The sequence below is a fragment of the Myotis lucifugus genome, unplaced genomic scaffold (genome assembly GCF_000147115.1).
Source record: "Myotis lucifugus unplaced genomic scaffold, Myoluc2.0 scaffold_128, whole genome shotgun sequence".
Classification (NCBI taxonomy): Eukaryota; Metazoa; Chordata; class Mammalia; order Chiroptera; family Vespertilionidae; genus Myotis; species Myotis lucifugus.
In genome coordinates, this window is record NW_005871176.1 from 1,654,676 (window position 1) to 1,671,915 (window position 17,240).

At 52.3% G+C, this 17,240-nt stretch overlaps 1 protein-coding gene across 1 annotated transcript in view; it reads right to left on the reverse strand.

The window, feature by feature from the left end:
- Window positions 1-6,437: 6,437 nt before the first annotated feature.
- ECE1 (endothelin converting enzyme 1) overlaps window positions 6,438-17,240 on the reverse strand; it is a 52,086-nt gene continuing 41,283 nt past the window's right edge. Inside the window, exons 14-19 of the mRNA XM_006094013.3 lie at window positions 16,303-16,406; window positions 13,156-13,266; window positions 12,540-12,607; window positions 11,667-11,857; window positions 9,592-9,687; window positions 6,438-8,741 (exon numbers count right to left, since the gene is read on the reverse strand). Of these exons, the coding sequence (XP_006094075.1) occupies window positions 8,565-8,741; window positions 9,592-9,687; window positions 11,667-11,857; window positions 12,540-12,607; window positions 13,156-13,266; window positions 16,303-16,406 (747 nt within the window). The 3' untranslated portion in view covers window positions 6,438-8,564. The remainder of the gene's footprint in view (window positions 8,742-9,591; window positions 9,688-11,666; window positions 11,858-12,539; window positions 12,608-13,155; window positions 13,267-16,302; window positions 16,407-17,240) is intronic.

Genomic DNA, 17,240 nt, shown 5'->3' on the forward strand with positions numbered 1-17,240 from the left:
GCTCACTATCATTTTAGGAGACCAACTTTCCTTGATTCCCCGCCTCGTCCCCCAGATTTATTTTTTTAAATGTATTTTGATTGATTTCACAGAGGAAGGGAGAGGGAGAGAAATAGAGACATCAATGATGAGAGAGAATCACTGATCGGCTGCCTCCTGCATGCCCCACACTGGGATGGAGCCCGCAACCCAGGCATGTGCCCTGACCAGGAGTCAAACCATGACCTCCTGGTTCATAGGTCCACACTAACCATTGAGCCACGCCAGTGGGATAGGTCCCCCAGATTTAATCGCTGCCTGCCTTCTGCTTCTTTCGTGTTAGGACATCATTTTCTTGTAATACTATCACACCGCATTCATAAGGGGCTTACATAGCCTTGTACCTGGCACACAGTAAATATTCAATAAACATTCGCTTACTTACCTCCTCGATGGAGCTGGAAATGACTCGGAGCAAAGTATTACAACTTGCTCTCTGAACATAAAGAAAATAGATACCACTTTCATTTCATGCCGTAGCATGGCTGGCTTTCAGCTTTGGCCAAAAGCACTAAGTTATATTCTTGGCCTTCTCAAGACAAAATGTCAAGAAGGCCCCCCTTAAATAAATGTAAACGCCCACATCAGTTATCAACCCAGGCCCGTAGCTCCCTTCAAGTCCACATTTGTACTTACGTGCGCCGTGGCTGTTTGAGTTACTGAGGGTAACCCTACTCTGGTAGATTTGGGGGAGCAGCCTCTACTGGGGGGGAGTGGAGTCCTCCACCACCCAGGAGTTTCCCTGCTCCCAGGAGAAACGTGGGAGAGAAGGGCCCAGAGCAGCGCTGCTCAGCTTCCACCTCCTGGGCCTTGACTTCCCTCTTCTGGACGAAGGGGATGAGAGCAGTTACATGTTCCAGCAGAGCTGCGAGGTGGACAGACCTGGCACAGTCCTGGACACACAGGAGATCACCGATAAGTGGGAGCTTCTTCCCTCTCTCGTCAGCTCTTCCTTATCTCTCACACAGCTGACCCTCTTTGTGTCCACATGGCTGGACTGTGGAACCCCACACGTGTAGGACTAACTCATGGACCAGGAAAACACTGTGGTTAAGAGCTCAGGCTCTGGGACCAGGCTCCCTGGGTTCAAATCTCAGGTCATTAGTTTTGTGGTCATTTAACCTCTCTGTTCTCAAAGTGAAGGTACTATTTACATAGATTCCATCTGGCCATCCTCAGAGCCGCTCACGATGGGGCCTGTCACAGTGATTTGGGGCTTGTAGAGACTTGAATTCCCGACCTGCCATTCCTGGCTGCCCTTCACCCCAACTCCTGGCCTGGAAGTGAGCGAAACCGGCTGCTGGAGTCAGGCCCAACCTGGGTTTGAATCTCAGCTTTGTCACTTCCTGGCTTGCCCACTTTCCCCCTCTAATCCCAGTGTCCTGCTAAGAACCACAGTGTGTATTTTAGAGGGTGGATTCGAGGATTACAGGAGACGACATATGCACAGCACCCTTCGAGGATTACAGGAGACAACATATGCACAGCACCCCGGACGGAGCCAGGCCCAGAGGAGCTGCTCGGGGAATAGTGAGTCCCTTGCCTCCCTCTCGCTGGCATTCTGCCCCCTCCCAGCACTGGCACTGCCTACCAAGTTCAAAAGCTGCTGCTGCAGCTGTCATGTCTGAAAATACACTCCCTGGCTGCTGTTGTCTTGTCATCCACGTCTTCCCCAAAGCCTTAAGTATTCCTAAATCCGGGTTTAAAAAGACAAAAAACCCAAGCTGACCTATCCACACTGCTAGTTGGCAAGTGTCCCAGAGGATCGTACTCTGCCAGTCACTGAGCTTGACATTCAGTTCCCTCCGTCAAATTCACTCACATCCGACAAGATCAATGAGGGAAACAGGCAGCGATGATCAAAAGGGCCAACAAAGGCTCTTGGGGTAACTCTCCCAGCAGGATTTCGCGCCACACAAAAGTGCATGCAGGGGGTGTTCCATAAAAGCGCCTGCACTCACAGGCATCCCTCATGGCCAGAGACACCAAAAAAGCGTTGCCGTGACAACGCTGCTGCAAATGTTATATATAAATGTGTGTGTGTACACAGCCACACACAGACGCACAGAAATAAACTCTTGGCACATTTTTTTTTCCTGTTCCAAACATGAAACAACCTGCGAGGATTGATTGCTGGGAGACAGGACAAAGAAGGCTTTGTACAAACCCGCTTGCAATGGCCTGGCTCTCGGTGATGTACACCTGTTTCGTTTCCTGCACCTGGAATACTATAGTAGATAGTCCATAAATAATCCTTGGACGAATGAATAAGCGATAGATAAATGGAAGAAAGAAAGGAAGGGGGGAGGTAAGAGGGAGGAAGATAGAAGCAGCCTGGAGTGTCAGCGCTGGAATGGCTTCTCCTGAGGATTCAATGTAATCTAACCCCCTAGTTTTCTGTTGGAGAACCTGGGGCTCAGAAAGGGGAAGGAATCTTGCCAAAAGTTGCAAAAAGAACTACTAGCAGAGCCCCAGGCCTGGAGATCCATTAAGTCAGCACTGAACGAATGTGAGTCACATTTCTGAATAACAAACACTGGTTAAGCAATTATGTTGTGCCAGCAACTGTAAGTACTTACGGACATTCTCTTAATTAGCAGCCATGCAAGCGGTGTGTTAGGATTTTCATTGAACAGAGATGGACACTGGGGCTGGGGATTGAACCTGGGTCTCGAACACCAAGTTCTGAGCCCCTGCGATACACAGCCTCTCACTGAAATGAGGCCCTAGGGCCTACCGTGTGCTGTTTCCTTCAGTGGCAGGAACTGTTAGCTCCATCTTGCAGAGATTGGGGGCTCAAACAGGTGAAGAAACTCAGCTCAAGGGGACTTCCTCAGTGACACTTTTGCATTCCCCTGCACCTCTGGGTGTAGAATGCTCTTTACAACTGCAATTTCTTGACCTTCAATGCTATATTCCCGGCACCTAGCACAATTCCTAACACATAGTAGGTTCTCAACATTTTTCTTTCTTTTCTTCCTCTTTCTTTCTTTCTCTTTCTTTCTTTTCTTTCTTTCTTTCTTTCTTTCTTTCTTTCTTTCTTTCTTTCTTTCTTTCTTTCTTTCTTTCTTCTTTCTTTCTAATATATTTTCATTGAGGAAAGGAGAGGGAGAGAGAGAAACATCAATGATGAGAATCACCTGCCTCCTGCACACCCCACCATGGGGATCAAGTCTGTAACCCCTAACCAGGAATTGAACTGTGACTTCATGGTTCATAGGTCGATGCTTAATCACCGAGCCATGCCGGCTGGGCTTGGTTTGTTTTCAATGTCCAATTATATTGCATTTGGTAAGAGAGCATTAATTTCACATTGTGGAACCTGCTGATGTTTTCTTTGTGTCCGGATATATTATCAATTTTTGTCTTGCAGTTTTCTTCAGCTTTATGCTTGATTTTTTGAGTGAGAATTTTTATCAGTTGAGATGCTCTGAATTGCATTTCTTTTCTTTTCTAACAGAAGTTCTGAATGCATGTGATCTGCCTTTTCTGGTTCCGTTCATTCACGAACAAGACTCCCCACACAAGTGCGCCCTCTGCTGTCTGTCCGGCTGCTCCTTAGGATTCTTAATTTTCCCTTCTTTCCCTTCACTACCACATCTACAAGGGCATCATCTTTACACTATAAAACTGGTTCTCCCCAAGAATCAGTGCTTCTCCAAGGCTGCCCTGTCCACACTTTCCAGACTCTTCCCTGTTGCTGGTGCTGCTGGTAGCCGCTATGCCCCACCGGTGTTCACCATTTCAGCCTTCGGTGCTGGACAGCCTGAGCATGATTTCGTCCAAGCCCATCTGAGTTCGCCACGCCCCTTTACCAGTTTCACAATGTCTCTTTTTAAAAAAATTTTTTTTTAAAATTTATTTCAGAGAGGAAGGGAGAGGGAGAAACATCAAACAATGATAAGAGAGAATCACTGATTGGCTGCCTCCTGCACGCCCCCCACTGGGGATCGAGCCCACAACCCAGGCATGTGCCCGTACTGGGAATCAAGCCATGAATGTAAATCAACAAAGAGAGGAAATAAAACCACACATGAACCTAAAATTACCTGAAGTAGAGAAATAACTCAAATTCCAACAGAACTCCCCGTGTGTGCGGCTGCAAGCCTGTGTGCTCGGACAGTGATGGAGAGGAGGCATAAGAGAAAAGGGGGGAGGGGGCGAGTCAAGAAATTAGGAAGACAGCATTTTCCTCCCAGCATGGAGGTCCTGGTAAATGCCCTTTAAATGCAGTAAACTATCAAATTAGTCCTGGCAGTGGGTGACAGTGCCCGGTTTCCTACATCCTCAGCAACACAATATCAAACTTCATTATTTTTGCCAATCTGATGGGTGAAAAATATTACGTCATTGTGGTTTTAAATGTGTTGCTCATATTATTAGTGAGATCATCTTTTTGAAAAAAATTTTTTTTGTCTTTTTGTATTTCTTCTTCTCTGGATAGTCTGTTTAAATATTTTGCTCTCTCTTTCACCTTTTTTTTTTTTTTTTCAGTATATCCTGGATCGTTAGCTCTGTATGTTGCATTTCATTTTTCTCTCTTCTGTCACTTGTCTTTTAATTTTACTTACTATACCCTCTTTACTAAAGAATTGTTTTTTAGATTCTTTTCAAAATTTCATTTTCAATAACATACAATTTTATTAGTTTTAGCTATACAACATAGTGATTACATTTATATACCTTATGATCACCGCGATAAGTCTAGTACCCAGCTGACACCGTACAGTTATTACAATATTATTGACTATATTCCTTATGCTGTACTTTACATCTTCCTGTTTTTGTAACTGGCAATTTGTACTTCTTAATCCCTTTATCTTTTCCACCCAGCTCCCCAAGTCCCCTCCTATCTGAGGAGCATCAATTTGTTGCTGTAGCCTTGCAGTATTGTTTGATGTCAGGTAGCATACCTCCAACTTTGTTCGTTTTCAATATCGCTTTGGGTATTTGGGGTCTTCTGCAGTTCCGTATAAATTTTAGCATTATTTGTTTTAGATCTGTGAAAAATGCCATTGGTATTTTGCTGGGGATTGCACTGAATCTGTAGATAGCTTTGGGTAGAAAAGCATTAAGTTTTGATGTTGTGAAACGAGTTAAATTTTCACATTTTTTTCTTTCATTTATGTTTTGTTAAAGACAGGTTTCCCTACTCATAGTTTTAACACGTTCTGTGATACAGGTTACAGTTATTCATATGGAAAATAATACAATAATTAATAAATAACACAAGAATTTCATACACCCAGAACTGTAACCTACTTTTGCCTCACCCTGTATGTTATGAAACTTCTATGGTTTTCACATGGTTAGTTCCCTAGGATATGTGGAATTTATTGTTGTGAACGTGTGTGAGAACTGTGTGAGGGGGGCAGGATCTAGATTTTTTTTTTTTCCCACGTGGATATCCTAACACCACTCATTTAATGGTTCTTCATTTCTCAGCCGGTTCGAAGGGCTCCCTTGATCCTACACGAAGCCCCCCCCACAGAGAATGGTTTCTGGTTCTCTGATCTCTGCCAGCTGTTCAGTGTCTCTGTTCGCACGCCAGCTCCAGCTACACTGTTCCCTGCAGCCTTATGACACAGTTTGAAAAGGCCAGCTCCCTCATTGTTCTTTCTCAAAATTGTCTCGGCCGGCCATGGCGCATTTTCTCTCCCAGGTGCATCAGCTTTTCGAGTCCCGTGAAAAATTAGCTCAGAATGTTGGCTGAGAGGACACGGAAATGACAGATTAATTTGGGGGAATCTTTTGTGATACGGAGCCTTTCCGTCCATGATCGGGGTATTCCTCTGCATTTATTCAGGTTCTCTTTAACGTTCTCCAGTCAAGTCTTACAGTTTTCTTTGTAAAGGTCTCACCCATTTCTCAATGGAGTAATTATTGTACCAAATTCTTTCACGTTTAGAACCTTCTCTCATCCCTCCCTCCTTCCGCGGCTCCTCGACCAACAGGGCCTCTGCTGCCCCCTTTACCCACAGGTACTATGTCAGGTCGCACACCGTTCCCATCTTACAAGTGTTTCCAATTCCTAACTGCAGGGTAAACCCCTCAGGCCAGGCCGGGGACATGCATGAGCTGTGGGAAGGTCTATTGCTACCAAGGGAGGAGGAGGAGGGGGGAGGGGGTGGGGGCTCCACAGCAGGGAAGCGGAAGGAGTCCGTTCACTTGGTCTTTGGGAAACAGGAAAAAAAATGCCGCCCTCTTGGACCTTCAGCCTGTGTGGCAACCTGGCAGGTGTCAGGATCGGAGGCTTCTGCTCTGGGAGGAGGTGCAGCTGGCCTTGATGACACTGCGGGGTAGGGGGGGACGGGGGACGGGGGCGGGGCGGGGAGGGTGCCCTCCCATAGCCCACAGATCACACACCACCCTGAGAAGGCACACACTCAGTCACGAGGCCCACGGTACAAGTACTTTATTTCAATTACAATAGTGCCACACCAGAACTACAGTAGCACAAGACGTTAAGAATACAAAAACCAGATTCCCAGCCCCAAACCCACGTCCATGTACCTGCAGACAAGCCAGCCCAAGGGCTCCTTGGGCTTCAGGGCCAGGGCCTCCTCCCTGTGCCCTCCCCGTCCCCCCCCTGCCACTCACAGTGCACCAGGGAGCAACGGGTGCAAATGACAGTCCCTCTGGCTGGACCCTCGGCTCTAGGACACCTGCTTCGGCTGGGAGGTCCCAGTCCTTGGTGCTGACAGACATTGGACGCACAGGGAAGGCCGGAGGGCAGGGGGGCACCAGGACTGGGACAGCCTGCTCCAGCTCCTGTCTGGCTCCCGGGCCTGCTGCTTGTGGGGCTAGAAACCAGCTCTGGGGCTGATCTGAAGTGGGCGAGGCAGTGGCTGAGCTGTGGCTTCTGCTGGGCAAGGACGACCTGGCCTCCTGGGCCAGGCGAGCGCCTGCAGGAGCCGGACCTGCCAGGCGGCCTGGGCTGTGGAGATGGGAGAACCGTGGCGGGCACCGGCTGCTCCTGCCTCCGTCACAGGCACTGCTTCCCCAGAGGGCCAGAGTGGGGCTCCCATGAGCTCCACCTGGGGGGCTTCTGAACTGTGGCCTCAGGGAGGGGTCAGTATTCCTGCTCCCCGACACCACAGGCCAGCCTGACCGGGTTGGGGGACGCCCCCCAGCACAGCCTCCCACGGCTGAAAGCATTTCCCAAGAAGGAGTCCAAATAGCTACAAGGATTGTCTGGATTCAGCCCAAGGGGCTGAGGGTGCGACGGCGCTCGGGGCAAGTTCAGGGGTTCCTGTAGGCAGAGCTCTGTGCTGGTGTGAAGCAGCTCTGTGGGCACTGGGAGGAGAGGGTATGGCCTTGTGTTCCAGTCAGGACACTTGGGGGCTTCACTGAGGAGGCCAAGAGACCCTGGGGGTGAGGGCTGCCTCCTTGGGGTGTGCCCAGGGTCACAGCCTCCGATAAGGCACCAGAGAACAGAGGGCGGGGGCTGCGGCCGGGGTGGAGGACGGAGCTCAGGGGAGGGTCTGGGGCCTGGGGGAGAGAAGGGCTATTTCCTTTTCCTCCTCTGGGGTGGGGATGCTGGAGAGGCCACGGGCCCCAGGACAGACATGGGGGGCGGGAAAGAGGGACAAGAAGAGCACATCTGATGGGGGGCGGGGGGTCACAGGGTCCTGTGGTCCAGATCCAGGTGGTTGGGCACCGGACTGGGTTTGAGGGCCCTGCCCCGGCCTCATGCTGCTACAGCTGTCAGTCCCCTGCTGCGACTTGGGGATCAGACCTTCCTCGCTGGGGTTCCCGCTGTTGGGCTCTGGGGACAGAGTCAGGTACGCTAAGAGGGGTGGTGCCCATGAGCTGGGCCCCCCCAAGCTGGCCCCTTCCTGGCTGGCCCCCTGGCCTCTCCTCCCTACACCAGGCGATGGAGGCGGAAACGGTATGTTCCAAGGGCTGAAGACCCGCTCAAGGGCCCGGGTGTTGCTGCCTGGGCTCAGCCTGGCGGCCAGTGAGGCGGAGAGAGGGGTAGATCAGTGGGGCTTCCCTTGTCCACAGGTTATTTAGAAAAAACAGAACATAATAAATATACCAATCCTTTCCTTAAAAAAAAGAAAATGTGTTTTAGATGCATTATTTCCCTGAAGATTTCCAGTGTATTCCACAATGCTTAAAAAATAGTTTCCCCAAAAATATATATTTAAAGCATTTGACAAAGTGGTATATCTGGCGCTGGATGTGGGCGTGGGGCTGTGCCCACTGCCCCTGTCAGCAGGGGGCCCAGGCCTGGCCAGCCACCAGCCTGACACCCAAATGCCCTTCAGAGCTGGTGCAGGCGCTGGGGTGGCAGGGTCTCCGCAGGGGGTCGAATCTCGGGTTATGCCGAGAACCCACATCGCAGGCTCAGGTCCGGCTGAAAACCCTCCAGTGCGGGGGCGGGGGCCCTGGCGGCCGGGGGGGCTGGGTGGCACCCTGGGCACTGGACGGAGGGGGCCAGCCTGCCGGGGCTCCCCCCTGCGGGTCATCCTCAGCCCCCGCCCCGCGCCGCCTCCATCGTGGCTCGCGGTCTTCGCCCCTCACCAGACTTCACACTTGTGACGCGGGTTCATGGGCGAGCCCAGCGGGCAGTGGAAGTGTTCCGAGAATTCCTTGGAGTTGGAGACGGAGCCGATGACCCGGAAGCGGGAGGGGCTGTGGGGATCCGTGATGAGGCCCTCGTGGGTGCTCTCGGGCGTGCGGACGGAGCACCAGACCTTTGTGAGGGCAACAGGGGAGAGGCCGGGTCACTGCGGGGTCCGGAGGCGGCCGGGCTGCCCCGTGTACAACAGCAGAGAAACGAGCCCCCACCTGGTTCTAGGAGCCCCGGGGGTCAGCCAAGTGGCCGAGAAAGAAACAACGGACTGGTGTGTCCCCCGTCCCAGCATCCTCTACTGCAGTGTCTCCTACTGTGCTCCTGTCCGTGCCGGGCGTCTGTGCTAGATTTCATCTGAACAGAGGATTCGGCCCCCAAACCATTTGGAAAACCTCCGATTGAGTCCACGTCACTCACTTCCCGGACAGAACAACTGCCTAATGGCCTGGCAGCTCTGAGTGCCAACGGAAGGCTCTACCCTGAGTGCCGGCTCCAGGACAACCGGGGGCATACTGAGTTTAAGAAACTTCTGGGGGTTAGAGAGCCACCAAAGGACTTGTACGCATGCAACATTAGCATAACCAATGGACACAGACACTGGGGTGGTGGGGGCTTGCCCGGGGTGGGAATGGCTGGGTGGGGGGGTGGGGGTGTCAATTGGGGGAAAAGGAGACATATGTAAAACTTTAGACAATAATAAAAAAAGAAACTTCTGGAACCCAGAACCAGAAGGACCCTTAGTGGTCACCTTGTCCTCTCATCTACCGGAGGCGGCAGTGCCTTTGCTAGCACGCCTGGCCCGTCCCTGAATCTCTCCAGTGAGAGGAAGCTTGCCTCTCACCGGGCAGCTACCCCTGGGCGGTCCAGTGGACTTGGGGGGGTGGTTCTCCATGTGGGGGAGCTTGCCTTTGGCTCTCAGAGCCCCCGGAACGGTGAGACGCCCGAGTTTGGCTTTTTCCTAATGAACTCACCTGCGCGAACCCCAGGAAGAAGAGCTGGTCGTTGGTGAGCCCCAGGGTGGGCAGCGTCTGCTCGGGCCCGTTCCGCTTCACCCAGTTCTTGTAGGCCTGGGAGGAGAGGACACAGTTCGGGCTCCCAGGACACGAGCAGGCGGGGCGGCGGCGGAGGGGCCAGCGCGGGAGATCTCGGAAGTTCTACCCCCGACAGCTGGTTTCTGGGGTCTGGCGTCAGCTCTGACGGCCCAGCTCAGCCCAGGGGTGCCGGCTCCTTTCCCTGCGCTCATTCTGAGGCGAGTGCATCCAACCCCGTAGCTTTAAATACCATCTCCATGCCAAAGGCCCTCGGGTGCATCCTTGGTATATTCAACTCCCCAGCTGGACCTCCAACATGCATCTCCAACTTAACATGGCACAGACAGAAGGAAAGGGTACACACACACACACACACACACACACGCACACGCACACACACGAACACACACACACACACACACACGCACACGCACACACTGAGTGGTATTGAGGCCCAAACCCCAGAACTCCTCTGATTCTTCTTTCAACCAAAGCAAACACCCCAAATCTGACCACTTCTCACACTTCCCATTGCTCCATCCCATTTCGGGCCTGGACAACCTCACACAGCTTTCTAACTAGTCTCCTTGACTCAAACCAGTCCAATTCCAACCCCCTCCTGACACAGCAACGTAAGCCATCCTTATGAAGCAGGAGTGGGCAGACTTTTTCTTCGAAGGGCCAGAGAGTGAACAGTTTCAGCTCTGGAGGCTGACAGGTCTGTGTTGCCACCCCTCAGTCCTGCCCCCATAGCATGAAAGCGGCCACAGACAACGTGGAGATGGATGGGCCTGGCTGCAGCCCCCCAATATTTACAAAACCCGGCTGAGGGCTGCGTGTGGCCGACAGAGGATGAATGGGCCCATGTCATTCCTCTATTTAAAAACCAGGCAGCGACTCCCACTGTAACCAGAATAACACCCCAGCTCCCTGCTCTGGGCCCAGCTGCTCCTCCAACCTCACCTCCCCCACTCGCCCTGCTCTCCCTCCACCCCCCTCCCTTCCTGCCCTTGAACTTGCCTGGCTGTGTGTCCATCTCGTGGGCCCTGCACTCACTCTTCTTTCCCTGCCTCTTCCTCACCATGTAGGCCTCAATTCAAATCCCAGCCCCTGACCACGCTCCCCACTGTCCTTGATCACGGAGCTCTACTTGAAATGATCTTATTTGTTCCGGTGGGTATGGCCTTTCTGTCCCTTCCCTGTCCCACTAAAATTGTGACTTTATGAGAGCGGAATTCCTACGTTTTGCCACAGAAACTCCAGTGTCCACAACAGCGCACGGTGGGGGAAGGCCTGCGATACATAGTCACTGACCAGTGCACGTCACACAAGTCACCAAATGTTTCTAGGCTGTTTCCTCAACTGAAAAATGGGGGCCCTGAGACCTACCTGTAAAGGTGTGGGGGTACACGGTAAGGCCTAAGTAAACGGCACCTCTTAGTATTTCTGCTCTTACTACCTGGTGAGGAGGAAGCGGTCGCTCTCTGATAAACGCCTCCTCCTTTTCTCCCATGGCCTGTGTCTCTCCCACCCAATCAGCTTCCATTCCTGAACGACACTCTGGATCAGGCCTGTCCCAGCTGTCACATGTCACACCCCAGGGACGCAGGGTTCAGCCAAGCACCCCGAGGCTCGGAGGTCAGGCGACTTACTCCAGAACCAGGACTCAGCCCGGAACCGGCTCCATGGCCAGGGTCCCTGCCCTCCCTTCTGGGCCCGCTGCTGCCTGAATTAGTGGCGGCCTCCCCTGCGTAGGGAACAGGCAGGACTTCGTGGGTCCAGCCAAGCCCTTTCCTGACTCTCTCTGTCGGGCTGGACTCAAGAGCAGAAACCCTAACGTGTGCCCAGCTCTGTGCCAGGTGCCTTCACGGACACCCTCTCCATGAGTCCTCACCACACCCATTTCACAGATGAGGGAATGGAGGCTCACAGAGCGGCTGCAGCTGGCCCCAGCTCGCCTGCAATGACCCAGACCTGGGCGGGCCCGGGCCGTGTGTGGGGAGCGGCCCTCTTACCCGATAGGCCGCCTTGAGGCCCCCGTTATCTGCGATGTTCTCCCCGAGGGTGTGCCGGCCGTTCACCGGCTCCCCGTTCACGCTGTAGTTGCCGTACTGCTGCACCATGCACTCGGTCTGCCGCTTGAAAGCCTCCACCGACGAGTTCTTCCACCAGGGCCGGAGGTTCCCGTCCTTGTCATACTCCCGTCCTGCAGGGGCGGAGGGAAGCGCCAGGTCAAGGGGAGGCGGCGGCGGACTGGGACCTGTTGCTGCTGCTGCACTTCTCCTCCCATCTGCCACCCGCGCTGGGGAGATGTGCCGCTGAGCCTAAAGAGCCGGGCGAATGAACCAATCTGGGTGGGGGCGGGCGATGGAGGAAGGTGATCCAGGCAAAGGACCAGCATGTCCAAAGTTTCAGTGGGCTCGCTGTCAAGGCCGCTGACCCTGAGCCACAGCCTCCAAGGCCCTGCCTCCTCCTTCTCGGCCTTGGGGTCCCCCAGGCAAGAGGCAACGAGGAGGATTCTGAATGTTAGTTGGTGAGGAGGGAAACCTCAACTCCTCTGGCTGTGGTCAGACCAGAGAAGTCTCTGGAACAGTGGACAAGTGTACGCTCCCACTCACTACCCACCCCCGAGGACCGGACAGCTCCCAGGAGCAGGGTGCTCCATGGTGCGCCTGACACAGTCCTCACAGTCACCATCATGCCCATTTTACAGACAAGAAAACAGAGGCCCGGAGAAACGATGGGACTTGCTACAGTTCATGCAATCGGCAGGAGGATGTGAAGCTAGATCCTCTGTCTCACGGCTAAGTAAGACCCTTAGAAGTGAAGGAAGCAAAAGCAGAATCAGTGGGGCCAGGAAGCTAAAGGGAACCCCAAGGAACTCATACCTTGATCATCAAAAGCATGAGTCAGCTCGTGGCCCACGACGACACCGATGCCACCAAAATTTAAGGCCCTGGAGGGGAGGACACGAAGGTGAGAGTGATGCCCTGGGGGATGGGGGGGGTTCCACCGCTTCCCAGGCCTGGAGACACAGCAGAGGCCCACAGTGCTCTGCGGGGACATGGCCGCAGCCTGAGCCTGACGCCAGTCAGAAGCTGCACAGAACTGTCCTCCTTGGTCATTGCCAAAGAGTTAGGAGTGAGTAACCAGCTCTATAGATGAGCTAACCAACCTCTTTGGTCATCGCCAAAGAGTTAGGCGTGAGTAACCAACTCTATAGATGAGCTAACCAAGGCCTGGGACAGTGCCCTCAGCTTCCCAGCCCCGGCTGTGACTGCCCTAAAACACCGTCAGAGGCACATCCCCCCGAGTTCCCGCTGTGCAGGGGCTTCCAGAACCAGGAGACCCTGGAGGGAAGCCCAGGGAGTGGGTATGTTCTCTCTGAAACTTCTCTGAATGTCCCAAGCTCCCTGGTGAGTGGGGCAAAGGGCGCTCAGTGAGACAGGTTTGATTGTGCGGTCAGCTGTGGGCCACGGGGCTGGGCTGGAGCATCGTTCATACATGGGTGAAGAGCGGGTGTAGAACGGGGCCTGCAGGATTCCGGCCGGAAACACAATCTCGTTCTTGGTGGGCGAGTAGTAAGCATTCACCATGGGAGGGGTCATGCTCCACCTGCAAGCAACATGCACATGGAAAGTCAGGACAGCCTGGGGGAGGGCACGGGGGCCGGGGGGGGGGGGCCACCTGGAGGATATCAAGAGCTGTGAAAAGGTGGATTCCCTTGACCCCAGACCCAAGTGCACACAAGTACAGGGACATCCATAGCAACACTGGTTTTGAGAGGGAAACCAGAAAACACCTAAATGTCTATAAATAAGGGATCAGCTAAATCTAACATCACACCACACAATGCAACACCGAGGCTCTTACAAAGAACATGAGCCTGGCCGGTGTGGCTCAGTGGTTGAGCATTACCTATGAACCAGAAGGTCACAGTTCCATTCCTGGTCAGGGCGCATGTCCGGGTTGCGGGTTCAAACCCCAGTGTGGGATGTGCAGGAGGCAGCCGATCAGTGAGTCTCTCTCATCATCGATGTTTCTATCTCTCTTTCCCTCTCCCTTCCTCTCTAAAGTTAATAAAAAATATATTTTTAAAAAAGAACATCTTGCCCTAGTTGGTTTGGCTCAGTGGATAGAGCATCGGCCTGTGGACTGAAGGATTCCAGGTTCGGTTCCGGTCAAGGCATGTACCTTGGTTGCGGGCACATCCCCGGTGGGAGGTGTGTGGGAGGCAGCTGATCGATGTTTCTCTCTCATAGATGTTTCTGACACTCTATCCCTCTCCCTTCCTCTCTGTAAAAAATCAATAAAAAAGAAAAGAAAAAAAAAAGAACATCTTTAGTGATGTAGCCTCATCATTAACTTAATTAAAGCCAGACCCTTGAGTACGAGACCTTCAATACTATGTGACCACATCTGTACCCGAGAGGACAACTGACAAACTGACATTTCAGACGTGGGTACTTGGCAGACGTTTTCTTGAAACTGAATAAAATGAGCTTGTCACCTCGAGGAAAATAATTGACACCATTTGACGCCAACAATAAAGATTCAAGGTTAAAATATAACTAGATGTTTCAAGCAAAAATTAAATCCTAGAAAGCTTGTCTCCGTCAGCTTCCCGACACTTAAAGGCTTTTCTCGGCAGCTCAGTGGTGTTACTATCAGATGTGGGTTTTTTTTGGATATTGTGTCATCAAAATGTCACTATTTGGAAGATATATGAAACCCAGCGAGTCACTGTTTTCCAAACGACCAACGTGTGATGTTAAAAATCACGGGTGGGTAAAAGACGGATCAAAGTGCCAGACAGACGGATGGCTTTTGGTATAATGAAGTCTGAAAAGTTCATGGAGAGAGTTTCTGATTCCACAGGGCAATTAGCCTTTAAGAAATTACCACTTCATGAATCTTGGTTTAATGTCAATAAAGAATGTGCCCTCGTCTGAGGAAAGACTATTAAAATACCCTCCTTCCAACTACATATCTGTGTGAGACTAGATTTGCTTTATATAGTTCAAAAAACAATGCACTGTTATAGGTTGAATATAATATAGAGTTAGATTGTATAACCAGATTGTATGTAATAAAGGAACAGATATGAGAATCCAGATGTCTATGATTAAGCCAGAGACATTAAGAAATTTGAAAAAGTAAAACAATACCTCTTTTTTCCTCCTTAAACTTATAAAAGTTCCCCCCCCCATAAAATGTGCATAAAAACTGATGTAACTTTTATAAAAAAGCTCTCTGGGTCCAATAGTTTTGTAAGAGTGTAGAAGGGACCCCGATGGCATCTGGTACTGAAACATTCGGCCCCTGGATGATGTTTCTGGTGTGAGGGGAGGGGACCATGAGGAGCAGAGCGAGACAGGAAGGACATTCTCTCTAAGGGCCTAGACGGTCACTCTGTCCCTCCAGGTGAGCCCCACGGAGATGTGTTAAGGGGCACCCCATGAAAGGAGACGGAGAACCTGAAAACATCATATTTGTATTCAAATAATCATGAATACATAAGTGGGGTAGGAAATGACACTTCAGTGAAAAACTGTAGCCTAATTATAAAAGACCAGATAAATTCAGGACCTTGTGGCAGTACCTGTGCCGTATTCTGGAGAGAAAAGACTGCCTTCTTGTGCATTTTAGAGGTACCCTGGTTGTAGACGGGAAACGTAGAAGAAACAGATGCTCAAAGCCCTGCTGTCCACGAGGGGGCACCAGAGGCACAGCGAGGTTGCTTTTGCCTCCTGGTAAGCTTTATTCTGCAGAATGTGGTAGGCACAGCGGGAGGTTAGACTGAGAACTAGCACTGGGCTGACTGCATCTGAGTTTTCTGAGGAGACTATTAAAACAACAACAGATACTGGGTCTCACTCCAGGTGACGTTGATTTAAGAACGTCTGGGGGACAGGCCAGAAAGCTGTCTTTTATTTTATGCTTTTACTTTTTAACGTTTTAAGAGAGAAATAGAAGGGAGAGAAGAAGCGGGGTGGGGGTGGGTGGGGAGAAACATCAAATATGAGAGACACATCAATTGGTTAACTCCCGCATGCACCCTAACCAGGGCCAGGGATTGAACCTGCAACTGAGGTATGTGCCCTTGACCGGGACTCGAACCCGAAACCCTTTGGTCCATGGGCCGAGGCTCTAACCGGCCAGGGCAGAAAGCTGTTTTTTTAAAAAAAAACTCCCCAGAGACTCCTGATGTGCAGTAAGGTTTGGGAACCACAGCTGTGGGGGCCTATCTGGAACCTTCCCCAGCCTCTGGGGAACTGCCCTGGAATCCGCCGCTCCTGCTGGTGGGGAATTGGAGGAAATGAGCCCTAGCGGAGGTCCTCACACTCGGGGGTCACACCAGCTCCGAGTGCAGAAGTGGTGCTGGGATGTGATGCCAGGGCTGCTCCACTCGAGGCCGGGCTACTCTGCCAACAGCCTGGCGCCGGGGACACACAGACCGGCCGAGCCCAGCTCCTGCCTCGGAACACTTCCTTCATCCTTGGGCTCCTCGTCCGGAAAGTGGACGAGGGCCCTTAGGACAGTTATATCGGCACCTGGTCCACAAAGGTGAGCTCAGCCCCGAGCACCCCACGTGCCAGGAGCCGGGAGCCGGGAGCCGGGAGCCAGCACCTCCCCCGAGGCCGGACTCACTGGTCTCTGTTGGGAGCTTTCCTGAGCTGGTCGGCAGTGACCCTCCAGGAGAAGTTGGAAAAGCGCATGGCGTTCTCGAAGTAGAGGTCCGGGACTGCTGTGTACTGGACGAGAGCAAAGCCACAGGATCAGAGAGGCCAGGCCGAGGCGCTCGGACCCTGGAGCCCAGACCTCTTCTGAAACCGAGGAAACAGAGCCCGCGAGGTTAAGGGATTGGTCTGCAGGTCCGAGGCCAGAACGGGCCTCCCTCGGCCCTCCCCCTGCTGGGGCCTGGCACCCTCTCCCCACAAGGACACAGAGAGCCTGCCCAGGGCCCCTGACACCAGCAGACACCCCGTGGCGTCGCAGGTCCTGCAGCAGCGCGCTGGCGGCAGAGGAGGCTGCGCTGACGGGCACGTTTGTGTCTGTGCTTTTCCTGTTAGACACTGGCCACATGTGGCCGCCGAGCGTTTCAGATGTGGCTAGAGTGGCTTTTAAAGTTAATCTAAACTTTTTTCCTTTTTAAATTTAATTTACTTTTAAGTAATTAGGCTTTGATGAATTCGCCATCTATGGCTAGCGGCCACCATACCGGACAGCAGAGATCTGATAAATCAGGCTAGATCCAGCTCTGAAGCGGCAGGGACAGGCATTGCTGGGCATCTTCCTCCCCCTCGGCCCGGCCTTCCTGCTCCTTCCAGGCTGGGGTTCTCCCTCAGATCCCTCCGGCTTTCTAGCTTTACAACGAGGATCTAGGGAAACGCTGGGCCCTGCGCAGGCCTCCGTCCTCATGTCCCGGAGCCCCTGTCTCCTGTCCGGACACGCTGGAGCACCTTAAGTTACTCTCAGGGAAAAAGGCTGCAAAAGGCACCTCGCATTCTCAGAAATGATCTCAATATCCTTGGGTTTTAAATATGACCGTGATGAGACGTTATTATAATTGCAAAAGTGCCTGAGTT